Source organism: Trachurus trachurus (assembly GCF_905171665.1).
Source record: "Trachurus trachurus genome assembly, chromosome: 1".
Taxonomy (NCBI): Eukaryota; Metazoa; Chordata; class Actinopteri; order Carangiformes; family Carangidae; genus Trachurus; species Trachurus trachurus.
The window spans coordinates 39300433-39328356 of NC_139891.1; the positions used below are offsets into that span (position 1 = coordinate 39300433).

A 27924-nucleotide genomic window follows, 5' to 3' on the forward strand; every position below is an offset into this window, starting at 1 on the left:
TCCCAGGAGATTCAACAATCTAGCCTCAAAGAATAACAACTGTTCACAAGTCGCAAGTGACTCCAACGACTGTCGTTATAACACAATAGCGCACTAACGAAGTCGAAACCAACTTTCCACCAAAGACAGTCGCTTAACGACTGGTCAGATGCTACATGAACTGATGAAGCCTCTTGGATGAGAGGTGAAACGTCTTCCTAGACAAATAACTAAGTCCAGTTGCTTTCAATTTAACCTCCTTTGAGGGACTGACAACTGATGAAGGAGTTACAGGACGTCTGAGTCAACAGAGGATTAACACACATTAACTCACCTGAAACAACAACAGTCAGATTTAAGGTGGATTTATGACGTCCTCTTGTGTTCTGGGCTTCACAGGAATAATTCCCACTGTGTCCAGGTCGGAGTTCAGTGATGGTGAAGATCTGTCCTGAAGCTTTTGGTGAGTCTTCATCCTCCTTGTACCAGGTGTAATTAGCTGCTGGGTTAGCATCACTGCTACAGGTCAGAGTCACTGAACTGCCCTCCACTATCTCAGCAGAGGGACTCACTGACACAGAGGGAAGCTTTGGAGCATCTGGAGGAGGAAACATGGTCAATATTTCTGTCTATGGCAGCATAAGAAGCTTTACATTGAAAAAAAAATTATGGTTTATCAGCTTCTTTAGATTTTTATAATAAACTGTCTCACTCACATTTGACATCAATAGATAAAGGTGCTGATTCCTTTGTACCCATCTTATTCTGAGCTCTACAATAATACTGTCCAGAGTCAGAGGGCTGGATGGAGCTGAAGACAACCTGTGGTCGGTCACTGAGACGTTTCTTGTCCTTGTACCAGGTGAGTTTAGCTGCTGGGTTAGCATCACTGCTACAGGTCAGAGTCACTGAACTGCCCTCCACTATCTCAGCAGAGGAACTCACTGACACAGAGGGAAGCTTTGGAGCATCTGGAGGAGAAACATGAAGACGCAACATTAAAACTGTTGTGTACAACTTGAATCTCAAGATGTGTCTTCTACTTACACAGGATGTCTATAATCAGAGACGTAGAGTTGATCCGTCCATATTTATTCTCAGACCTGCAGTGGTAGGTCCCTCTGTCCTCAGAGCTGATGGAGGAGAAATGATAAACTCCTTCTGCTCCTTGAAGCTGAGTTTGTTTCTCCTTGTACCAGGTGAGTTTAGCTGCTGGGTTAGCATCACTGCTACAGTTCAGAGTCACTGAACTGCCCTCCACTATCTCAGCAGAGGGACTCACTGACACAGAGGGAAGCTTTGGAGCATCTGGAGGAGGAAACATCAACAACACAGTTTAACTGCAGAGCTACATGTTGTTTTTAAATGAGAAACAGTTCATAGTTTTGTTTGGCAGCATAATACATTATGTGTCTGGAAAACATTGTTTTTGGTTCATATTCAGCTTCATATAGGTTTAAAATAAACTCTCACATTTGACATCAAAGGTGATCGATGCTCCATTTGATCTCCACCCATTCTTAGCTGCACAATAATACTGTCCAGAGTCAGAGGGCTGGATGGAGCTGAAGACAAACTGTGGTTGGTCACTGATACGTTTCCATGTTTCCTTCACCTTGTACCAGGTGTAATTAGCTGCTGGGTTAGCATCACTGCTACAGGTCAGAGTCACTGAACTGCCCTCCACTATCTCAGCAGAGGGACTCACTGACACAGAGGGAAGCTTTGGAGCATCTGGAGGAGGAAACATGAGGAGAAGTCAACTTTAACTGTCTCTTCACAGTAGAAGTGAATATAATGTAGTTGATAGTTTATACAGAGGTTGATCCAGTATGAGACATAAACTGTGTAGTGGAAGGTTTTAGTTTGACATTGTATTAGTGACACTGTGGATAGAGATGGTCCGATCAGGTTTTTGGGGGCCGATACCGATCACCGATCACCTAAAGCCTCACCGATCCGATTACCGATCAGAACCGACCGATCACATGGGACAATATTACTAATATTTATATTTTTTTTTACTCTTTTTTTCCCCCATTAATTCATTCACTCATGCAAAATACTCTGGTAAAAGTAGAAGTACTGATTCAACTCCTTTACTCAAGTAATAAGAAAGTACAGGCTCTGAAATGAACTTAAATGTAAAAGGGGGCTTCTTTGCTCTGGGCCCCCCAGACTCTAGGACCGGCCCTGCTACTCATAACGTTTTTTTCAGTCAGGAGTCTTCATAGTCCTCTGTCTGCACATTGTTGGACTTTCCTTCAGTAGAGGATTTTGATGAGCAGACACCAAGTACAGCATCTTACTGGGAGTGACACTGAGTCACACACCTAAGGGAAAAAAGATTGTTTTTGGAAATTTTGGAATCCAGCCGCGGGATTCGGACCGTGGTCCGCCGGTGTCGAGAGCGACCGGGTTCTCTCTCACTCACGCACAAAATAGACCAGACGCTGAAACGATTGCTGCACGGCGCGAGCCTTCGCACTTTGCGTCGCGGTGTCTCACAAACACACACATACTGGTCGAAATCCGTTGTTGCGACGGAGAACTTTAATCCCAGCAAATGCCGCTATTGGGCTTCATGGTGATGCAGCTGTCTATGCTCCAGTCACACACACGCAGAGAGGGAGGGAGAGACGCTCACTCCCTCTAGTGCATGCTTTACATGATCCATAGGCTATTACACACATGCAATTGTGATACAGGCAGCCTTATTTTACTGTCTGCGTGTGTGGATGCGGCAGGGAAATGCTGCTGTATGTATCCACAAGTTTCAGAACGTCATCTATGGTCAAAACTGGCTTACGTTTTTGACGTTCGGAAAAAGGTGGATAATGCGATCGGATCGGTGATTTTAACCTTTGATTGGATTTCCCGATCGATCGTTTTTTTATCATATCGGCCCGATCCGATCAGTTGCCGATCGATCGGCACCATCTCCAACTGTGGCGTAAACTCACACACTGGAGGAGAGCGGTGATCCTCACATCCTTTAAGAGCACAGGAATATCTGTTGGTATCATTAACAGAGACTCTGATGGAAAATGTTTCCTCCTTCATCTTCAGTTTGTTCTTGTACCAGACAAATGAAGGACGATCAGCTGCTTTAAAACTGCTGTGACACTTCAGCTCTACCTGGTCTGATGATCTTTTCACCAGCACCTGGAGGTCTGGGAGATCTGTGAAGAAAGAACAGACATGAACTGAACTAGAAAAGTACAAACACAGAGACAAATAAAGATTCTCAGTCGTCAATGACTTGAACCAAACTGATAAATATTCCAGTGAAAACGTTACCTCTGACAGACAAAGTCACTCCAGGTTCCCCTGTGTATCCTCCATTGTTTGTTTTGAATCTGAACTTGTAAACAGCTGAGTCGCTCTCTCTCAGGTCTCTGATTGTCAGAGTGCAGCGTTTACCCCACCAGTCACAGTGATTCTCCACACGACCTTTGTAGTCTGAGTCTGTTGTCAGATCCACAGCATAATTAATCCACTTAGTGAACCAGAATGTTTTCTGAACACTAGTATAATAGATACTTATCCAGGATGGGTAACTGTATGTGCAGCTCATTTCCACTGTTGATCCTTTAGAGGCACAGATGTGAGTGTCAGTGTAAGTCACTCCCCAGTCACTCTGACCCTGTATCACTGTAACACAGAGCACAGCAGAAACCACAGTCAGACTCAGAACAACACTGAAGTTTTATGGAGCTAATTCAACATGTAAACCTGCTACATGACTAAAACACATTTACTAAACTACTTGGCTCCAACACGTCTCACTGCAAGTTTAAGACAAACATGTCTGTGATATTGTTCTATATTGTTATTTATATGCAATTGAGGAGAAATCATGTTTTTCTCCTGTGGTCTCTTCCTTTTTATTCACATTTAAACTCATAATGTGAACAATGTTGTTGTGAAGCTATAGTGAACACACACACATGGAAAAGTCCAAACAGAAAACTACTGACCACTGTTCACTCTGTTTAGTATGTATACATGTATTCACACTTTGCTGCTACTGTATGTGATAGATGTGTAGATAACCACAGATTGAGGTCACTGTGAACCATCTATGGAGCGGAAACATCACACTGAAACCACCAAGTAACAGAATTAACTGACATTTAGTTCCTTATTTTGAGCCTTGGTAGCTGTTCTCTTCTTCTCTTAAACTGAATGTACAGACGTTTGTAGATAAACTCTACAGTTACTGAATCCTTCAGATGAACCACATACAGCTTCATTCATCCAGTTAATAGAAACAGCACCAGCTTCACTGTGTAATAACACAGATACACAACGAAGACTCACATGTGTTTGAATGATTTGCATCATATGAGATCAATCATGAAACATATAAAGGACAATATTGAGGTATTTATGAATTTACTCAAACCTCTTTTTTCTTGTGTGTTAACTAAATGTCCTACAAAGTAAATGTAGATGTACAGTACCTGGTACAGTGAGAAGAAGGACGAGGACAAATCCACTTGATGCTGCTGTTAAACTCATCACTGCTCCTCTCATCTCTCTGTGTGACTTCAGACACAATAAAACACATCAGCTGCTCAACAGTGCATGAAAGAAACATCAATCTGATCAAAAACCAGTTCTAGTCTGACAAGAGAGGAGGGTGATGATCGTCTGTGTTCAGAGGACAGAAGTCAAGTTGTTAAAAGACGACGAGTAACTTCCTCTTTACATTATGAATATTCATGAGATCAAGTGCGAACTACAGTCATGTTGTCTTCTTATAAACTACAGAGGAAGTCCTGAGAGGTGAAGCTTGAAAAGCAAAACAAATAGACTTCAAGATACTTTCTTCCACTTGGCCATCAGATCTTCAAATGTAAATTCATAGTGAACATACATGCATATCCTACACTCATTTTATTGAGATACATTGTTGTTTAACTTGATTTATTTTGTGTGATTGATCTGTTTTTTGAAATGTCGCACTGTCTCAGAAGAATTTATACATTTTGTTGTTTGTGAGATGCTGCCATAGTGTGTAATGTTTGATTGGTGGCCTGGTTACAGCGCTGCTTAAGTTTGACTTGAGCAGAAGGAGAGGGGCAGTATGGGAAAAAGCCAAAAGGAGGCCTCGTAGACTGGTGAGACGGGCTCTCGGCAAAGTGATTCAAAGACAGAGAAGAAGCACCCTCAACTTCCAGAGTGAATTTTAATTGATTTATTGTCTCGTCTAACGAACAAATGAACCGACTAAACGGCGACCGAGGGTCGACCAACCAAAGTCAACGCAACCATGACACTGGAGCAGGTGGCCGGCTGAACGCCTCTGAAGTGGGGCACCTCAACCCCTGGAAGGCCTCTGGGACAAAGCTGCAGGCGGTGAGCGGCTGGAGGAAGCAGTCGGTAAGTCAAACATTAGGCAGTATGGCAGCAGACTCCCACCAAGCTCCATTTTCCACCTTCAGAAAGTATGTGCAACTGTGTCATCCCTGAAGCCTCGACCGATGAGAGCGCTAATATTAAATCTTTAGTACCCAGGATGGCGTGTGGCCGCGACAGTACTGTGTACAATGACAATGAAGACATTCTATTCTACTATAAAGTACAGGAGAAGATTAAAAGTCACCTGGAAGTAAAAGTGAATTCTGAAGCAACCGGTGCCAAACGCTGGTGGGGCTGGTGGTTTAGCTGCAGATGGTTCCAAGTACAAAGACTGATGGGAGTGTTAATGCTTGTGTTCTTAATGCAGTTTCACAACACACAACACAACATCTGGGCTGATGTTGTTCATGTTTCATGGTCGGTGTTATGAGTCAGTCCGGTGGGATTTACGGTAGAGTGGTTGCTAGGGACTCACTGACATACACGTGAGAAGGAGGCGTGGTGTTGGGGGATTCTTAAAATTGGTTGCAGCTGCTCCCGGGGAGGAGGTTGGGATTTTGGGCCGGAAGGAGGAAGAAGGCAGAAGCTCACGAGGGAGACGCCACAGGGAAAAGGCGACTCAACGACACCGAGAAGACTGAAGCGACATCCACCACACCACCACTTGTTTTTCTTTTTGACCCACATTTAATGAACTTCAACAACTGAACAAAGAGCGGGCTGTCCGAGAAACCGAAGTCAAAGGAGACGGCCGGAGCTGACCACGGACAGGGCACGCGCAGCTAACCTGGGTGAGTTTTCCCACAGCACACGACCCCCCTCCGGATAGGAAACAAATGCACTCACCCAGGGAATTAACTTCACTTACAAGTCGATGCATCACGCAGGGACTAGTAGGTTTATGTTAGGTGCTGGGCTAACCTTTGGGAGGGGGGTTTTGATTAGGTAGAGCCGAGGCGAGCCTAGCACCGTAACAGTCGGTCATTGGTATTGTATTGGTACAGCCACATGAACCATGTTTTACTCACTGGACTTTTAAAATCTAAGAATCCTAAGTGTCAGGAGTCCTGATGGCTGGAGGCTCTTCAAAACTATGACTTTGAAATCCAACATCAGGCAGGCGGACAAAAAAAGTTAGGTTTTTAAAAAAATCTCAGCCGTCAGCTCGATAGCATTAGTAAAGAACCTGGAGAGGATGATCCTCACATGGCAGCAGAGGAGGAGGAGGAGAGTACTGCAGCATTCATCAGCTAAATGTCAGAGCCATAACCACAAGACTCACACCTGTTCATCTGCACCACCCTCATGTCCACCTGAGCAGAATGAGCAGCTCACCAGTTCATCAGCACCACTACTGAATCTCCGATTTTTCCCTGTTAAAAGGGTTTTCCATGGAGTTTTTCCTCAGTCGATGTGAGGGTCTAAGGAGAGAGGATGTTGTTACGATGCGATGTAAAGCCCTTTGAGACAAACTGTTTGTAAAAACGGGCTATACAAATAAAATTGCCTTGCCTTGCCTTGCCTTGCCTTGCCTTGCCTTGCCTTGCCTTGCCTTGCCTTGCCTACTGAGTACCTTCTACCTGTTTTCATGTTTGTAGAACTAAAATGAACAGAGAACAATCACCAAACAGCACTGAATGAACTCTTGGTCAATACTGGGACTAGAGTCAGTGAACTGCCCTCCACTATCTCACCACCAGAGGGACTCACTGACACTGAGTGAAGCTGTGTTGGAATCATTTGTATCATATCAAACATTAAATGTGGTAAAGTGACGTTTGAGGTATTTAGTTGTTTCTTCAAACCTGTTTCTGTTTGTTGTGAGTGGGTTTATTAAATGTCCTACAGAGTAACTGTAGATGTTCAGTAGTTGGGACAGTGAGGAAACCAGAACTTGTAGCTGCTCTTCTTACCTGTGACTCAACTCAAAGTTCACAAAGTCCACAGGTAAATAACATGCACAGGAAACATCACAGACACTTCAACCTGTGATTATAGAAAACATGTAAAGATGCTTCTATACACACAACTCCTTCCTCCTTATATAATTTAAATGCAGGATGAGCCAGATAACAAAACCTAAAATGAAGAAGGATTGTAACGTGGTTTTGTGCAAACTATGAATTTATTAATGTAATTAATTACAGAGAAAGAGTACCATCCACATCACATCAACCCAGAGACACAATGGCAAATATTTAAAGAGTCAAAGGAGAAAAAGAAAGAAAGAAAAAAAGACACATTAAAAGTCAACAAATTAAACAGTGTTAAAAAAACATTATTATCTATTCAGTGACAGTAAATACTGCAATTGATGTTAAAAGGATATCCCATAGTTTAACCTATGGTCCAACGCACCGTGACACCAAGTTAGACCCCCCCCCTTGAGAGATGAAGTCTGCTGACTGCTAGCTTCTCTAGTTGTAGCAACTTTAGCAAGTCTATTTCCTCCACGCGCAAACCGTGATCAAAAAGCCACTCATAGCCACAAATAATGCTCAGAACAGCACCAAGTGTCATCAATAGCACAAATGGTCCCAGCACATAATACGAGGGGAGGGGGTCAGATGTGGTCACTGCCTGCCAGTGGCCGCTGAAACCAGATGTTTGTGCTGCCAGTTGAACTCCGACGTGTGTTGTCAGCGCCTGGACTCTATGCTGGACGTGGAAAGTTGCTGCATAGCGTATAACTGGAGGAGAGTGGGTGAGTTGTTTTGGTCTCTTTTCAATAGAAACCAGGCAAAGCTAACAGATGTTTGATGCCTCGTATTATGGGATGGGACCCTGTTTGTAGTAGCCTGGTGCTGTTCTGAGAATTATTTGTGGCTATGAGTGGCTTTTTGATCGCGGTTTGCCCTGTGGAGAAAATAGACTTGCTAAAGTTGCTACAACTAGAGAAGCTAGCGATCAGCAGACTTCATCTCTTGATATCCTTTTAAGTATGGGTTCTTCATTTTCACAATTTCATTATTGAAACTATTTACAATTGAGATTATTTACAGTGATGAGTTCACATTGTTGACCAACATCTTTTAGATATTTTATGATATGTTGTAATTACTGTTGGGTTGTCAAACAAGCTATCGATAGTGGACTCTTATTTTGAAAGGACTTCACATTTGGTGAACTATATCCTGCTTTGATGAGTGACCACAGAGATTTAAAGCTCAAATATAAGATCAGTTCTACTTCAGTGAAAACTGTCTTTGCATCAGTAACATCTTAAACCATAACGAAACACTGCATTGTGACACATTTCATCCATAAAGAGACAAAACTGAGGAAAAGTCATTAATTAAAACTTAATCTGTCTCCATAGCTGCTAAATATAATGATTAGATCCAATCAATGTTGTTCTTCTTCCTGTTTCCATCAGGTGAGTCCCATCTTCACTTCAACAGCATCTAAAAACATCACATCAAACCTGTGTAAAGTTACAGTTGTAATTCTTAATGTGGAGTCTGCATGTTATTGATCTGTTGTTATTGAATGTGAGAGGCTCTGACCTGACTGTAACTTCACTCCAGGTCTTCCTGCTCCTCTGTGTCTTCTGTCTGTGCTGCTGTGGTGACGTCCTCATAAACAGGACAAGAGTCCACCTGATGGACAGAGGGGACAAAATGAGACTCATTCATGAAGCCTGCACACAATTACATGTCATTTAGAATATAAGTTACACTCAAACATGAATTCACTTCACATCCTCTGTAGTTTCCACAGCATTTATGAGCTAAGTTGTGTAGTTTTGTAGTTTCTCAGTTTGTCTCACCTCCATCATCTCTACAGCTTCATTTGGTTCAAGGTTTGAACTCTGAGTTTTCTTCTTCCTGGATTCAACCCAACAACAACAAATACATAATATAAGTGTGGCAAGGTGAAGAGGGCCCGGGCGGGGATTGAACCCACACCTCGTGGGTAAGAGTCACGCGCACTTGCCAGTCACCCATAGGGACATCCCCTTAGTCAAGTAGCCAGGGCACATGATCAATTGAAGGCATAGTGACAGGACCTGTCAACTGTCACATCTCTCCCCTTCTTTTCACAAGCACGTCCTTGTGCTTCCGCGCAGGCTGCCACACATTAGGAATCCATGTACCCACCCCTAGTGCTACATGGATCCTTCCAACAACGCCAGAATGTGGCAAGGTGAAGAGGGCCCGGGCGGGGATTGAACCGGGTAATAGTAATGCGTGCTTGCCAGTCCCTTTGGGTGACTGGTTAACGTGCATGACTCTTACCCGGGAGTCTGGGGTTCGGAGCCCGCCCGGGCCCTCTTCACCTTGCCACATTCTGGCGATTTGACAGTTGACAGGTCCTGTCACTATGCCTCCAATTGATCATGTGCCCTGGCTACTTGGCCAAGGGGACGTCCCTTTGGGTGACTGGCAAGCGTGCATGACTATTACCTGGGAGGTGTGGGTTCAATCCCCTCTTCACCTTGCCACATAAGATTAATGGAATTCATAAAACATAAAACTACAGGTAATAAAAGAAGAAAATAAAAGAGCAGTGAATAAACTGATGATTAGTTTGTTTTACTTTGTCCAGAGACTGAAGACAGCCAGTGTGATCAGCATCAGGACCATCAGAGTCGACCTGATGATGTTCATGATCATTACTGATTCACCTGCAAAGTGAGAACAACAACAGGTGATAATTATCATTGAGGTTGATGAGCTGTGGTGCAGTAAACAGGTGTGTGATGATGAATGTGTAGAACTCACCTGAAACAGCAACAGTCAGATTTAAGGTGGACTTCTGACGTCCTATTGTGTTCTGGGCTTCACAGGAATAACTCCCACTGTGTTCAGATCTGAGGTCAGTGATGGTGAAGATCTGTCCTGAAGCTTTTGGTGAGTCTTCATCCTCCTTGTACCAGGTGTAATTAGCTGCTGGGTTAGCATCACTGCTACAGGTCAGAGTCACTGAACTGCCCTCCACTATCTCAGCAGAGGGGCTCACTGACACAGAGGAAAGCTTTGGAGCATCTGGAACAGCACACATCAACAACACAGTTTAACTGCAGAGCTACATGTTGTATTTAAATGAGAAACAATTCACAGTTTTGTGTTTAGATGCAAATGAAATGTTGTGTCTGGAAAACATTGTTCTGGTTACTATTCAGCTTCATATAGGTTTTAAAATAAACTCTCACATTTGACATCAATAGATAAACGTGCTGATTTCCTTCCCATCTCATTCTGAGCTCTACACACTCATACTCTCCAGAGTCAGAGGGCTGGATGGAGCTGAAGACAAACTGTGGTTGGTCACTGAGACGTTTCCATGTTTCCTTCACCTTGTAGGCTACCAGGTTTATTTATCTGTTTGGCAGTATATGAAACCTTGTGCTCCAATTACTAATCAGCTTCATATGGATTTTATAACAAACTTTCGCACTCACATTTTACATCAACAGAGATCAGTCGTGAAACCCTCGTCCCCATCTCATTCTTAGCTACACAACAATACTCTCCAGAGTCGGAGGGCTGGATGGAGCTGAAGACAAACTGTGGTTGGTCACTGAAATGTTTCCATGTTCCCTTCACCATTTTTGACCTTAACTTCTGGTCAAAAATGCAGAGACTTAGATAATAATTTAAAATATTTTTTAAATGCAGCCAGGGAGCTCTCTGCTCTCATTCAGCCCAATGCATTTTTTTCACAGCAGCAGGAGAAGGAGCTCAACTTTGTAACTTGCTGTTAAGTTCAGTTCAGTTCAGTTCAGTTCAGTAAACTTTATTGTCAATCACACAATGTAACTGACAGTTACACAGGGGATCGAAATTGCGTTTCCCCAAACTCCAAATGTGCAATTTAAAAACATTAAGACATTTAAAAATTTCAACATCATCATACCACACATACATGACATAGAAAGCACAAATATACTGACAGATAAGAGGCCTATGATATTGTGGGGAGGTAATAAAGTGCAATATGAAAAGTGCAAAGTGCATAGCAGCAGAAACAAGTCCATATGTTATGTATGTGTATGTTCATATGTGTATGTGTATGTTCATGTGTGTATGTGTATGTCCTTGAGTGAATTGAGTAGTCTGATGGCCTGTGGAAAAAAACTGTTGCTGAGTCTGGTTGTCTTGCACCGCAGGCTGCGGTAGCGTTTGCCGGATGGTAAGGGGGAGAACAGTTTGTGTGCTGGGTGGGTATTGTCTTTGATGATATTGATGGTTCTCTTGCAGCAGCGGGATGTGTACAGATCCTGGATGAGTGGTTGGGCTGATCTGGTGATCTTTTCTGCTATCCTCACCACCCTCTGTAAGGCCTTTTTGTCCGCAGCAGAACAGCTGCCGTACCAGACAGAGAGGCTGCTGGTGAGGATGCTCTCAATAGCACCCCTGTAGAAGGTGGTGAGTGCAGAAGGGGGAAGGTTGGCTCTCCTCATCTCCTCAAGTGCTTTTTAATTCATTTTAATTCACCAAAAAATAGTCACAGGTCACAAAAAAGTCCTCTTCTTGCTTGGTGTGGCTAATTTCTGCACTTTCCTTACTTTTTTTTTAAGCATCATTGAAAAATCTCACATTGATCAAAGTCTCAACCTCTCTTCTCCAAAACTCTGTCTGTAGTCCAGTTGGTAAGGTGGCCGCTTGCCAACCCCAAGGTCACTAGTTCGAATCCAGGCTGAGCAATGTGATGTTGAAATCTGCTCCCCTCCCCCACCCTCAATTGGTTACAGGTGTTCGTTAAGAGATGAATTACTTGCTACTGCCACCGTTTGCAGCACATCATCACATTACAATGGCAACATGCTTATGTCTGTGCTCTCTGTGGCGAAGCGGCAGAGTAAAGGTTTAGTGATCGTGAGGTTGTGGGTTCGATTCCTGGTTCAAATCTTGCCTCAACAACAATTATAGTGAATTATTTTCCCAGTCGTCCTCTGTTGACTTCTGATAACTTGCTTCATGTTGAAGCATCATCCATCTCAGCCTGAAATTCACAGAAATTTTCATTGTAAGTCATTCAAGCTTGACTCTCAAGCTTTCTTGGAGTTGACACAGTGTGTTTCCAACAGGTGCAGCTTTGGGCTCGTTAACTTCAGAGTGAGACAGAGTGCAGCTCATCAACAGACAACAGTCTCTGTAACTGTGTGTACACTGTGGCTTTGAGGCAGAGTGAAAGTCTACTGACCATGAGGTTGTGGGTTCGATTCCTACCTCGGTCAAACATTTGTATGGTGATCACTGCTTGCACTATTTGCTAATTCTGCAACAGCGTTCAGCTGCTTTCAGCATTCACACCATTTCCATTCTTGGAAATGCTTTTTCTAGTTTAGATTTGTTGTTGTTCTTTTTTTACTTACAGATGAATATTTGCTGGCTGTGTCTGGGGGCTAAGCTAGCTGATTATTACAACATCATGTTAAAGACAGTGTGACAACAAGGGGGGGTGAAAAAGAAAAAGGATTTAGGTTGGGGGGGTGCATATGGTCATTGTCCCCACCACTTTTCAAAGTAAACCGACGCCCCTTGGCATAACTATAAAGAAAAAAGCTAAATTCTTAACACAAAATGCATAGAGTAAATTAATAAACAGGGAGCTCACATACCTGAGTAACACGCCATAACATCATGGCAACATGGCTGAGGAGGAGAGTTTTTTGTTTTTGTTTTTTTAAAGACGTAAGACCAGAAAGAAGACCATAACAGGTAGATGTTATTCACCCATCATGTGGTGTCTTGTATCCTATATCTCTATATTCTTGTCTTCAAGCTGTTGTGTTTATGAGAAGTAGTTGACATCACACTGCCTGGCATTTTTTCATGCTTATTGTTGTACAGCACTTTTTTAAATGTGCTTTATAAATAAATGTGTATTGTATCAGTTGGTTTTGGCAACATTGGACTATTGTGTTGTTCACCATCAAATCACTCACACAACACAAACTGGTTTGACTGTGTTTTATTCAGATATTTATATGATACAGTGTAGCCAGCTGTTATATTTACAGTTTGTCATACAGAGGTCACATTCAGGTACATTTTCACAGCAAATACATGATTGGATAAAAGTAGGAGGAGTAAGTGAGAAAATATGTTTTCATTCATATACAACCCTTTAAAACAAAAAGAACACAAATAAGTATTTACATTCCCTACATAAACCACTGTTAAATGTTTGTATTTTTGCTCGTCCTGTTGATCAAAGTATGAACAACAAACCACAGATTCATGTGTGTTGGCCGACTGTGCTGTACAGTGCAAATGAATCGTTTCCATCTTGTTGTCGTCTTGTTCTGTGAAGAGAAGAATAAAACCTTCACTTTGACAGTTTTTAACCTGATGTGTGTTGTTTTCATGTGAGAGGAGCTGCTCACCCTGATGCACTGCTGGTGTTGTTCAGTCTGACAGCAGAGTATTCAACTCCATCCTCCTCCTCCTCAGTTTCTCTATGGAGACGGCCTCTGATGTTGGAGTAGACAACATCTCCCTGGTTCTGCTGAGAGAAGCTGATGCTGGCGTACTGAAGGTCATCCTGCTGTCCTGCTGCAGAGGACGGGGAGTCAAACGCTGGACCCACGTTCAGCTGACGGGACAAACACATCTCAGTTATAACAAGACTTTTATTGTGTTGTAATTCCTATTGTCCACCACCAGAGGTCAGAGTATTCACACACTGCTTCATGTTCCTTAACACATTCAGCAAAGTCACTGAATCAACTTGTAGTGAGGTTCCACAGTTTAAAGCCACTTTTCTCAGCCTGAGGGATCTACACCATCATCCACAGCTTTAATGAACCATTGTTTGTAAAACACCACCCAGCACCAAGAAGGCAGCCATGAAGAAAGTGGACTAAACAGCTGATACAACAGTTTCCAGGTGAGTTTTAACAGGACAAGTGCAGTCTGACATTCATGCTTCATTTCACTCTGGAAGACTTGAACTCTTCCTGTCTCACCTCTGCTCCGTTGTCAGGTCTCTCTCCTGGTTCACGCTGCTGTGGGAACAACTTGTCTCTTCTAGACAGGAGGAAAAACAGTCGAATGAATCAACTCCGACATTTAGATGGATCAGTGAAGATGATGATGGAGACACAGACGTTCTCACCTGATCCACAGGAAGACAGTGAGGAGGACCAGAACCAGGAGAACAACAGGGATTGTTCCAGCAGCTGCTGATTTCCATGAACCTGGAGGATCAGAAGGAAACACTGACAACTGATGAGGGAGTTACTGGCCATCTAAGTGAACAGAGGATTAACACACATTCACTACATCACATTTACTCACCTGAAACAACAACAGTCAGATTTAAGGTGGACTTCTGACGTCCTATTGTGTTCTGGGCTTCACAGGAATAATTCCCACTGTGTTCAGGTCTGAGGTCAGTGATGGTGAAGATCTGTCCTGAAGCTTTTGGTGAGTCTTCATCCTCCTTGTACCAGGTGAGTTCAGCTGCTGGGTTAGCATCACTGCTACAGTTCAGAGTCACTGAACTGCCCTCCACTATCTCAGCAGAGGGACTCACTGACACAGAGGGAAGCTTTGGAGCATCTGGAGGAGGAAACTTGATGCAATATTACAACTGTTATGAACAACTTAAATCTCAAGATGTGTCTTCTACTTACACTGGACGTCTATAAACAGAGACGTAGAGTTGATCCGTCCATATTTATTCTCAGACCTGCAGTGGTAGGTCCCTCTGTCCTCAGAGCTGATGGAGGAGAAATGATAAACTCCTTCTGCTCCTTGAAGCTGAGTTTGTTTCTCCTTGTACCAGGTGAGTTCAGCTGCTGGGTTAGCATCACTGCTACAGGTCAGAGTCACTGAACTGCCCTCCACTATCTCAGCAGAGGGACTCACTGACACAGAGGGAAGCTTTGGAGCATCTGGAACAACAAACATCAACAACACACTTTAACTGCAGAGCTACATGTTGTATTTGAATGAGAAACAGTAGTTTTGTATGGAAAGCCGTTTTAGTCATAATGAAATAAATTAATAAATGCATAAATAAATAAAAATAGCCATGAAATGAGTCCCGAATTAAATAAATAGGATGATAAATAGATATAAATGAAATATAAATACATATATTTTAATTTAACGCCTCATTTATTTATTTCCAGATACTTTTATTTCCTAATGTCACATTTATTTATTTCCAGCGACTTTTATTTCATTACGTCATATTTATTTATTTCTGGGGACTTTTATTTCATAACGTCACATTTATTACACTGCTATTTTATGTCATGCTGCAATATTCAAATGAGGGGGCGGGGTTATCTGGACCCTTTCATAGTAAAACATCACATGATAGCCTATTCACCTTATTTTGCGCTGGACATACTGCCGTCTGCTCTTTACTTTACTTTTGCTGTGGCAGGGACATAATGCTAGACATAGCTAGCTGGTTAGCTACGCAGCACATAACATTAGCCGTCAAACGACATGACCTCATAAGGCAGAGAGACAATGTGTAACAACAACAGAAACTAGAAAAAACTAAATATGTTTAAAACACTATTCTCCTCCCCAAGTTATTGATCAAGTTGCTGAGTAGCGGTCAACAATTCACAACAACAGCACACTAGATCCAGCGCAAAATAAGGTGAATAGGCCGTCGTGTGATGTTTTACTATGAAAGGGTCCAGATAACCCCGCCCCCTCATTTGAATATTGCAGCATAAAATAAAAGAGCAGTGAAATAAATGTTACGTTATGAAATAAAAGTCCCCAGAAATAAATAAATGTGACGTTATGAAATAAAAGTCCCCGGAAATAAATAAATGTGACGTAATGAAATAAAAGTCGCCGGAAATAAATAAATGTGACATTAGGAAATAAAAGTATCTGGAAATAAATAAATGAGGCGTTAGAAAACAAAAGTCTCCTGAAAAAATAAAAATGTTGTTTTTAAAATAAAAATATATGTATTTATATTTCATTTTAAATCTATTTATCATCCTATTTATTTAATTCGGGACTCATTTCATGGCTATATTTATTTATTTATGCATTTATTAATTTATTTCATTATGACTAAAACGGCTTTCCATAGTTTTGTGTTTGGGAGCATAAGTCTGGAAAACATTGTTCTGGTTACTGTTCAGCTTCATATAGGTTTAAAATAAACTCTCACATTTGACATCAATAGATAAACGTGCTGCTCTCGATCCCATCTCATTCTCAGCATCACAGTAATACTCTCCAGAGTCAGAGGACTGGATGGAGCTGAAGACAAACTGTGGTTTGTCACCGAGATGTTCCCATGTTTCCTTCACCTTGTACCAGGTGAGTTCAGCTGCTGGGTTAGCATCACTGCTACAGGTCAGAGTCACTGAACTGCCCTCCACTACCTCAGCAGAGGGACTCACTGACACAGAGAGAAGCTTTGGAGCATCTGGAGGAGGAAACATGAGGACAAGTCAACTTTAACTGTCTTTTCACAGTAGAAGTGAATATGATGTAGTTGATAGTTTATACAGAGGTTGATCCAGTATGAGACATAAACTGTGTAGTGGAATGTTTTAGTTTGACATTGTATTAGTGACACTGTGGAGTAAACTCACACACTGGAGGAGAGCGGTGATCCTCACATCCTTTAAGAGCACAGGAATATCTGTTGGTATCATTAACAGAGACTCTGATGGAAAATGTTTCCTCCTCCATCTTCAGTTCGTTCTTGTACCAGACAAATGAAGGACGAGCTGCATTAAAACTGCTGTGACACTTCAGCTCTACCTGGTCTGATGATCTTTCCACCAGCACCTGGAGGTCTGGATCTGTGAAGAAAGAACAGACATGAACTAAACTAGAAAAGCACAAACACAAAGACAAATAAAGATTCTCAGTCGTCAATGACTTGAACCAAAATGATAAATATTCCAGTGAAAATGTTACCTGTGACAGACAAAGTCACTCCAGGTTCACCTGTGTATCCTCCATTGTTTGTTGTTAATCTTAACTTGTAAACAGCTGAGTCGCTCTCTCTCAGGTCTCTGATTGTCAGAGTGCAGCGTTTACTCCACCAGTCACAGTGATTCTCCACACGACCTGTGTAGTCTGAGGTGGTCAGATCCACAGCATCATTAATCCACTTACTGAACCAGTATGTTTTCTGAACTGTAGTGCTATACCATTTATCTAGTCGTAGGGCCTTTATCCTTGATGGGTAACTGTATGTGCAGCTCATTTCCACTGTTGATCCTTTAGAGGCACAGATGTGAGTTTTAGTGTATTTCACTCCCCAGTCACTCTGACCCTGTATCACTGTAACACAGAGCACAGCAGAAACCACAGTCAGACTAAGAACAACACTGAAGTTTTATGGAGCTAATTCAACATGTAAACCTGCTACATGACTAAAACACATTTACTAAACTACTTGGCTCCAACACGTCTCACTGCAAGTTTAAGACAAACATGTCTGTGATATTGTTCTATATTGTTATTTATATGTCACTGAAGAAAAGTCATGTTTTACTCCTGTGGTCTCTTCCTTTTGATTTACTTTCAAACTCACAATGTGAATAATGTACTGAATAATGTACTTGACCTGTGAATATTGATGCAGCTTCAATAAACAGTGTGAGGAACAAATACCTATTTTTACATTTCCTCTCTGTTCACTGTGTGGTCAAGTTGCTGTTAAGTATGTATACATGTATTCACACTTTGCTGCTACTGTCTGTGATAGATGTGTAGATAACCACAGGTTGAGGTCACTGTGAACCATCTATAGAGTGGAAACATCACACTGAAACCACCAGGTATCAGAATGAACTGACATTTGCCTCCTTATTTTCAGTCTATTCTCTTGTTCTCTTAAACTGAATGTACAGACATTAGCAGATAAACTCTACAGTTACTGAATCCTTCAGATGAACCACATACAACTTCCTTCATACAGTTAATTGAAACAGCACCAGCCTCACTGTGCAACAACACAGATACACAACAAAGACTCACATGATTTGCATCATATGAAATCAAATCAACCATTAAACATATAAAGGAGAATATAAATTATTTATTTATTGACTCAAACCTGTTTTATCTTGGTCTGAGTGTGTTAAATGTCCTACAAAGTAAATGTAGTAAATGTAGCACTTTAATACAGTGTTACTGTAGCACTTGAAACTGAAACTGCTGCTAATACTTTGTTTTCTCTTACATTTATGTAGATAACGATGATACCTGAACAATGTTACCTGTTTTCTTATTTCCTATTTTTTTATTGGTACAAATGCTGCTAGTACTTCTGCTACTCCTCCTTTATATTCATGCAGGTTGCTACCTGTTCTCTCATTGTTGTAACTGCTGCTATTACTATGTCTTCTCTTGCACTTATGCAGGTAGCTTCCTACTGTTATCTCTTTGTACGGTATGTCTGTCTGTCTTTAAATGTGAGGACTACGGATGGAAAGGAGCTCCTAGCTAAATCCGGTATATTTACATGACGTGATGTGCACATCACTAATTGTTCATTAATGTGCATTGTCCTCATCAAATAAACAATAAATTAAAATGAAATGAACGTACAGTACCTGGTACAGTGAGAAGAAGGACGAGGACAAATCCACTTGATGCTGCTGTTAAACTCATCACTGCTCCTCTCATCTCTCTGTGACTTCAGACACAATAAAACACATCAGCTGCTCAACAGTGCATGAAAGAAACATCAATCTGATCAAAAACCTGTTCTAGTCTGACAAGAGAGGAGGGTGATGATCGTCTGTGTTCAGAGGACAGAAGTCAAGTTGTTAAGACAAATAACTTCCTGTTAACGTTGTTGTGGCTTTCCTTCCTGGTGTGTCAAAGCCACATGAGGGGCATGAAAGGTAGTGTTCTTACAAGAATGAACAAAGAGATGTATCCGTTTCAAAAACCAAACAAAATTCAATTTATATCCATCACTGTGTAGAAAAACCCTAACAGTAACCCTAACCCCCAAAAATGTGCTGCCTTTCACACCCACAGCCTCAGTTGGACGGTGCAACTGAGGTTGTGGGTGATTTCCTCAAATTCTAGCACTCTAGAAATACATCACATAGACCAAAAATTATGAAATAATGAAATTTAAAGCCTTATTTCGCATCTATAAATTATGGCTCTTACAAACGTTAGGAATATTCATGAGATGAAGTGTGAACTACAGTCATGTTGTCGTCTCACTGAGGAAGTCCTAAGAGACAAAGGAAGATTAAAGAAAATATTAAAAACAAGTGTTTAACAGGATAATCTCTGTAAATTACAACAATTGTTTTTTCATCTGTGTAAACAGGTAAAATAAATATTAGGCTAAAGGCTGCATCAGTATAGTAAACACTTCAGGAAGATTAACACTGATTAAAATACATGTTAACCCAAAGAGAGACATGGTAATTTGGTAATCAGCACCACTACTAAGTACTTTCTACCTGTTTTCATGGTTGTAGAACTAAAATGAACAGAGAACAATCACCAAACAGCACTGAATGAACTCTTGGTCAATACTGGGACTAGAGTCAGTGAACTGCCCTCCACTATCTCACCACCAGAGGGACTCACTGACACAGAGTGAAGCTGTGTTGGAATCATTTGCATCATATCAAACATTAAATGTGGTAAAGTGACGTTTGAGGTATTTAGTTGTTTCTTCAAACCTGTTTCTGTTTGTTCTGAGTGGGTTTATTAAATGTCCTACAGAGTAACTGTAGATGTTCAGTAGTTGGGACAGTGAGGAAACCAGAACTTGTAGCTGCTCTTCTTACCTGTGGCTCAACTCAAAGTTCACAAAGTCCACAGGTAAATAACATGCACAGGAAACATCACAGACACTTCAACCTGTGATTATAGAAAACATGTAAAGATGCTTCTATACACACAACTCCTTCCTCCTTATATAATGTAAATGCAGGATGAGCCAGATGACAAAACCTAAAATGAAGAAGGATTGTGACGTGGTTTTGTGCAAACTATGCATTTATTAATGTAATTAATTACAGAGAAAGAGTATCATCCACATCACATCAACCCAGAGACACAATGGAAAATATTTAAAGAGTCAAAGGAGAAAAAGAAAGAAAGAAAAAAAGACACATTAAAAGTCAACCAATTAAACAGTGTTAAAAAAACATTATTATCTATTCAGTGACAGTAAATACTGCAATTGATGTTAAAAGGATATTCCATAGTTTAACCTATGGTCCAACGCACCGTGACACCAAGTTAGACCCCCCCTTGAGAGATGAAGTCTGCTGACCGCTAGCTTCTCTAGTTGTAGCAACTTTAGCAAGTCTATTTCCTCCATGCGCAAACCGTGACCAAAAAGCCACTCATAGCCACAAATAATGCTCAGAACAGCACCAAGTGTCATCAACAGCACAAATGGTCCCGGCACATAATACGAGGGGAGGGGGTCAGATGTGGTCACTGCCTGCCAGTGGCCGCTGAAACCAGATGTTTGTGCTGCCAGTTGAACTCCGACGTGTGTTGTCAGCGCCTGGACTCTATGCTGGACGTGGAAAGTCGCTGCATAGCGTATAACTGGAGGAGAGTGGGTGAGTTGTTTTGGTCTCTTTTCAATAGAAACCAGGCAAAGCTAACAGATGTTTGATGCCTCGTATTATGGGATGGGACCCTGTTTGTAGTAGCCTGGTGCTGTTCTGAGAATTATTTGTGGCTATGAGTGGCTTTTTGATCGCAGTTTGCCCTGTGGAGAAAATAGACTTGCTAAAGTTGCTACAACTAGAGAAGCTAGCGATCAGCAGACTTCATCTCTTGATATCCCTTTAAGTATGGGTTCTTCATTTTCACAATTTCATTATTGAAACTATTTACAATTGAGATTATTTACAGTGATGAGTTCACATTGTTGACCAACATCTTTTAGATATTTTATGATATGTTGTAATTACTGTTGGGTTGTCAAACAAGCTATCGATAGTGGACTCTTATTTTGAGAGGACTTCACATTTGGTGAACTATATCCTGCTTTGATGAGTGACCACAGAGTTTTAAAGCTCAAATATAAGATCAGTTCTACTTCAGTGAAAACTGTCTTTGCATCAGTAACATCTTAAACCATAATGAACCACTGCACTGTGACACATTTCATCCATAAAGAGACAAAACTGAGGAAAAGTCATTAATTAAAACTTAATCTGTCTCCATAGCTGCTAAATATAATGATCAGATCCAATCAATGTTGTTCTTCTTCCTGTTTCCATCAGGTGAGTCCCATCTTCACTTCAACAGCATCTAAAAACATCACATCAAACCTGTGTAAAGTTACAGTTGTAATTATAAATGTGGAGTCTGCATGTTATTGATCTGTTGTTATTGAATGTGAGAGGCTCTGATCTGACTGTAACTTCACACCAGGTCTTCCTGCTCCTCTGTGTCTTCTGTCTGTGCTGCTGTGGTGACGTCCTCATAAACAGGACAAGAGTCCACCTGATGGACAGAGGGGACAAAATGAGACTCATTCATGAAGCCTGCACACAATTACATGTCATTTAGAATATAAGTTACACTCAAACATGAATTCACTTCACATCCTCTGTAGTTTCCACAGCATTTATGAGCTAAGTTGTGTAGTTTTGTAGTTTCTCAGTTTGTCTCACCTCCATCATCTCTACAGCTTCATTTGGTTCAAGGTTTGAACTCTGAGTTTTCTTCTTCCTGGATTCAACCCAACAACAACAAATACATAATATAAGTGTGGCAAGGTGAAGAGGGCCCAGGCGGGGATTGAACCCACACCTCGTGGGTAAGAGTCACGCACACTTGCCAGTCACCCAAAGGGACGTCCCCCTGGCCAAGTAGCCAGGGCACATCATCAATTGGAGGCATAGTGACAGGACCTGTCAACTGTCACATCTCTCCCCTTCTTTTCACAAGCACGTCCTTGTGCTTCCGCGCAGGCTGCCACACATTAGGAATCCATGGACCCACCACTAGTGCTACATGGATCCTTCCAACAACGCCAGAATGTGGCAAGGTGAAGAGGGCCCGGGCGGGGATTGAACCGGGTAATAGTAATGCGTGCTTGCCAGTACCTTTGGGTGACTGGTTAGAGCGCATGACTCTTACCCGGGAGTCTGGGGTTCGGAGCCCGCCCGGGCCCTCTTCACCTTGCCACATTCTGGCGATGTGACAGTTGACAGGTCCTGTCACTATGCCTCCAATTGATCATGTGCCCTGGCTACTTGGCCAAGGGGACGTCCCTTTGGGTGACTGGCAAGCGTGCATGACTATTACCTGGGAGGTGTGGGTTCAATCCCCTCTTCACCTTGCCACATAAGATTAATGGAATTCATAAAACATAAAACTACAGGTAATAAAAGAAGAAAATAAAAGAGCAGTGAATAAACTGATGATTAGTTTGTTTTACTTTGTCCAGAGACTGAAGACAGCCAGTGTGATCAGCATCAGGACCATCAGAGCCGACCTGATGATGTTCATGATCATCACTGATTCACCTGCAAAGTGAGAACAACAACAGGTGATAATTATCATTGATGTTGATGAGCTGTGGTGCAGTAAACAGGTGTGTGATGATGCATGTGTAGAACTCACCTGAAACAACAACAGTCAGATTTAAGGTGGACTTATGACGTCCTCTTGTGTTCTGGGCTTCACAGGAATAACTCCCACTGTGTTCAGATCTGAGGTCAGTGATGGTGAAGATCTGTCCTGAAGCTTTTGGTGAGTCTTCATCCTCCTTGTACCAGGTGTAATTAGCTGCTGGGTTAGCATCACTGCTACAGGTCAGAGTCACTGAACTGCCCTCCACTGTCTCAGCAGAGGGACTCACTGACACAGAGGGAAGCGTTGGACCATCTGGAGGAGGGAACAACAACAACACAGTTTAACTGCAGAGCTACATGTTGTATTTAAATGAGAAACAATTCACAGTTTTGTGTTTAGATGCAAATTAAATGTTGTGTCTGGAAAACATTGTTCTGGTTACTATTCAGCTTCATATAGGTTTTAAAATAAACTCTCACATTTGACATCAATAGATAAACGTGCTGATTTCCTTCCCATCTCATTCTGAGCTCTACACACTCATACTCTCCAGAGTCAGAGGGCTGGATGGAGCTGAAGACAAACTGTGGTTGGTCACTGAGACGTTTCCATGTTTCCTTCACCTTGTAGGCTACCAGGTTTATTTATCTGTTTGGCAGTATATGAAACCTTGTGCTCCAATTACTAATCAGATTCATATGGATTTTATAACAAACTTTCGCACTCACATTTTACATCAACAGAGATCAGTCGTGAAACCCTCGTCCCCATCTCATTCTTAGCTACACAACAATACTCTCCAGAGTCGGAGGGCTGGATGGAGCTGAAGACAAACTGTGGTTGGTCACTGAAATGTTTCCATGTTCCCTTCACCTTGTACCAGGTGAGTTCAGCTGCTGGGTTAGCATCACTGCTACAGGTCAGAGTCACTGAACTGCCCTCCACTATCTCAGCAGAGGGACTCACTGACACAGAGGGAAGCTTTGGAGCATCTGGAGGAGGAAACATGAGGACAAGTCAACTTTAACTGTCTTTTCACAGTAGAAGTGAATATGATGTAGTTGATAGTTTATACAGAGGTTGATCCAGTATGAGACATAAACTGTGTAGTGGAATGTTTTAGTTTGACATTGTATTAGTGACACTGTGGAGTAAACTCACACACTGGAGGAGAGCGGTGATCCTCACATCCTTTAAGAGCACAGGAATATCTGTTGGTATCATTAACAGAGACTCTAATGGAAAATGTTTCCTCCTCCATCTTCAGTTCGTTCTTGTACCAGACAAATGAACGACGACCAGCTGCTTTAAAACTGCTGCGACACTTCAGCTCTACCTGGTCTGATGATCTTTCCACCAGCACCTGGAGGTCTGGATCTGTGAAGAAAGAACAGACATGAACTAAACTAGAAAAGTACAAACACAGAGACAAATAAAGATTCTCAGTCGTCAATGACTTGAACCAAACTGATAAATATTCCAGTGAAAACGTTACCTCTGACATACAAAGTCACTCCAGGTGGCCTTGTGTATCCTGCATTGTTAGTTATACATCTGAACCTGTAAACAGCTGAGTCGCTCTCTCTCAGGTCTCTGATTGTCAGAGTGCAGCGTTTCCTCTCATCACAGTGATTCTCCACACGACCTCTGTAGTTTGAGTCTGTTGTCAGATCCACACCATCATAATACCCCTTAGTGAACCAGTATATTTTCTGAACCGTAGTGTAAATGTTATTTATCCTTGATGGGTAACTGTATGTGCAGCTCATTTCCACTGTTGATCCTTTAGAGGCACAGATGTGAGTTTTAGTGTAATTCACTCCCCAGTCACTCTGACCCTGTATCACTGTAACACAGAGCACAGCAGAAACCACAGTCAGACTCAGAACAACACTGAAGTTTTATGGAGCTAATTTAACATGTAAACCTGCTACATGACTAAAACACATTTACTCAACTACTTGGCTCCAACACGTCTCACTGCAAGTTTAAGACAAACATGTCTGTGATATTGTTCTATATTGTTATTTATATGTCACTGAAGAAAAGTCATGTTTTTCTCCTGCAGTCTCTTCCTTTTTATTCACTTTCAAACTTGTAATGTTGATGCAGTTTCAGTGTCACATAATACATATAATTATAATAATTATTATTATAGTCTGTGAAATGTTTCCTCTCTGGTCACACTGCTTATGCTGGCATTTAATTTGAATGCATGTATGTTGGTATTCACACTTGGTTTTTCTACTGTAAGGGAGGGTGGGTCAACCAAACAGGGGGCGGAAACATCACACTTACATCAACAAGTAACACAATTTACCAACGATGTCCGGTTCCTTATTTTGAGCCTTGGTAGCTGTTCTCTTGTTCTCTTAAAATGCATGTACAGACATTTGTAGATAAACTCTACAGTTACTGAATCCTTCAGATGAACCACATACAACTTCATTCATACAGTTAATTGAAACAGCACCAGCCTCACTGTGTAATAACACTGATACACAACAAAGACTCACATGTGTTTGAATGATTTGCATCATATGAGATCAAATCAACCATTAAACATATAAAGGAGAATAATGAGTTATTTATTTATCGTCTCAAATCTGTTTTATCTTGATCCGAGTGTGTTAACTAAATGTTTTACAAAGTAAATGTAGATGTACAGTACCTGGTACAGTGAGAAGAAGGACGAGGACAAATCCACTTGATGCTGCTGTTAAACTCATCACTGCTCCTCTCATCTCTCTGTGTGACTTCAGACACAATAAAACACATCAGCTGCTCAACAGTGTATGAAAGAAACATCAATCTGATCAAAAACCTGTTCTAGTCTGACAAGAGAGGAGGGTGATGATCGTCTGTGTTCAGAGGACAGAAGTCAAGCTGTTAAAAGACGACGAGTAAGTTCCTCTTTACATCATGAATATTCATGATGTCGGTACAAGTCTCTTTTACTTTCATGTTGTTGTCTTACAAACTACTGAGGAAGTCATGAGAGACACATGGGAACTGAAGAAATAATTAAAAACATTATCAAACATTAAAAATCTTTCTAAAGTTCAGCAAGTCTCTATATATCTCCCTTGCACATTTCCCTTTGGAGCATCCTCCTGGCAGAAGAATTTCCTTCGGGATGAATAAAGTTCTATCTATCTATCATTTGTATAAGCAGGTGAAATACAAACGTTTTGCAGTTGAAAAGAAATCTTGTCATGATTTTGTGTTTGAAGTTGAACCATTGATAATTACGCCCCTTTTCCACTACAGAGTTTCTAAAGCTCTACTAGGCTCGACTTGACTCGACTTGCTACTCTTCCAGTGACGACGCTCTGGCCACTCAGTGGAAGACAGTAGATTGACGTCATACTTTAGTATTTATAGTATTAGTAATGTTAGCTGTACAGATGACTTACAGTAACCTTGGTAGCAATGGGTTAACCATGTGCAACGTGTTAACTAATACCTAATCTAACTACTTAGGTGAACCATTGGTACATAAAACAATTCACTGTCAGACATCGACATGTTAAGGAAACTGACATTCACACACAAAGGTTCAACCATTTTATGTTTTTCTCTCACTAGCTGCCTCTGCCTAATATGATATTTGCTAACATCAGTGTAGCAAACACTAAGAGCAGATTAGCACAGACTAAAATGTATTTCTAACCAAAAGAAAGACATATTAATATTTAATAAGTTGCAAACATCAACAATAACAATATATCGACCCTTTGCATGAAGTACAGGAGAAAACTCACCTGGCAGAAAAACTTACTTAAATGACGAGCTGCTCATGATGAAGAGAAATGGTTTTTGAATCCAGTTGTTAACTGTCCACGTATCACCAATGGCGTCAATTTTCAATCAAATTTATAAAATGAATGTAAATTTATCAATGTAAAATTAATTAGTGTGAATGCTGAAAGCATTCACACTATTGTTCTTCTGTTCGGCCATTTTCTTCCGCCTTTTTACGGTCTTCTTCTAGTCCTTCATACTTTGTGCTATTTCAACGATTCATATATCAAAACGTGCAGCTTTTTTTTAACTTTATCGGCATTACTTTTCTCTTTTTAACTATTTATACTTTTTTAAATATTTAACTTTTTCTGCAAATTAAACTCTAGACAAATTATTTTCTCCAGTTTTGTAGCCACACTTGTCTTCTGGCTAAACTTCTGGTCAAAAATGCAGAGACTTAGATAATAATTTAAAATATTTTTTAAATGCAGCCAGGGAGCTCTCTGCTCTCATTCAGCCCAATGCATTTTTTTCACAGCAGCAGGAGAAGGAGCTCAACTTTGTAACTTGCTGTTAAGTGCTTTTTAATTCATTTTAATTCACCAAAAAATAGTCACAGGTCACAAAAAAGTCCTCTTCTTGCTTGGTGTGGCTAATTTCTGCACTTTCCTTACTTTTTTTTTAAGCATCATTGAAAAATCTCACATTGATCAAAGTCTCAACCTCTCTTCTCCAAAACTCTGTCTGTAGTCCAGTTGGTAAGGTGGCCGCTTGCCAACCCCAAGGTCACTAGTTCGAATCCAGGCTGAGCAATGTGATGTTGAAATCTGCTCCCCTCCCCCACCCTCAATTGGTTACAGGTGTTCGTTAAGAGATGAATTACTTGCTACTGCCACCGTTTGCAGCACATCATCACATTACAATGGCAACATGCTTATGTCTGTGCTCTCTGTGGCGAAGCGGCAGAGTAAAGGTTTAGTGATCGTGAGGTTGTGGGTTCGATTCCTGGTTCAAATCTTGCCTCAACAACAATTATAGTGAATTATTTTCCCAGTCGTCCTCTGTTGACTTCTGATAACTTGCTTCATGTTGAAGCATCATCCATCTCAGCCTGAAATTCACAGAAATTTTCATTGTAAGTCATTCAAGCTTGACTCTCAAGCTTTCTTGGAGTTGACACAGTGTGTTTCCAACAGGTGCAGCTTTGGGCTCGTTAACTTCAGAGTGAGACAGAGTGCAGCTCATCAACAGACAACAGTCTCTGTAACTGTGTGTACACTGTGGCTTTGAGGCAGAGTGAAAGTCTACTGACCATGAGGTTGTGGGTTCGATTCCTACCTCGGTCAAACATTTG

At 41.4% G+C, this 27924-nt stretch overlaps 1 protein-coding gene across 1 annotated transcript; it reads right to left on the reverse strand.

Moving 5' to 3' along the window:
• Nucleotides 1-267: 267 nt before the first annotated feature.
• LOC310990649 (uncharacterized protein) lies at nucleotides 268-6653 on the reverse strand (the record flags this gene model as incomplete). The annotated part of the gene is made up of 6 exons (XM_083978121.1): nucleotides 268-278; nucleotides 392-554; nucleotides 862-927; nucleotides 1199-1264; nucleotides 1595-1713; nucleotides 6629-6653. 6 exons carry the CDS (start codon nucleotides 6651-6653, stop codon nucleotides 268-270), a joined length of 450 nt encoding a protein of 149 aa, XP_083834247.1.
• Between the last annotated feature and the right edge of the window lie 21271 nt (nucleotides 6654-27924).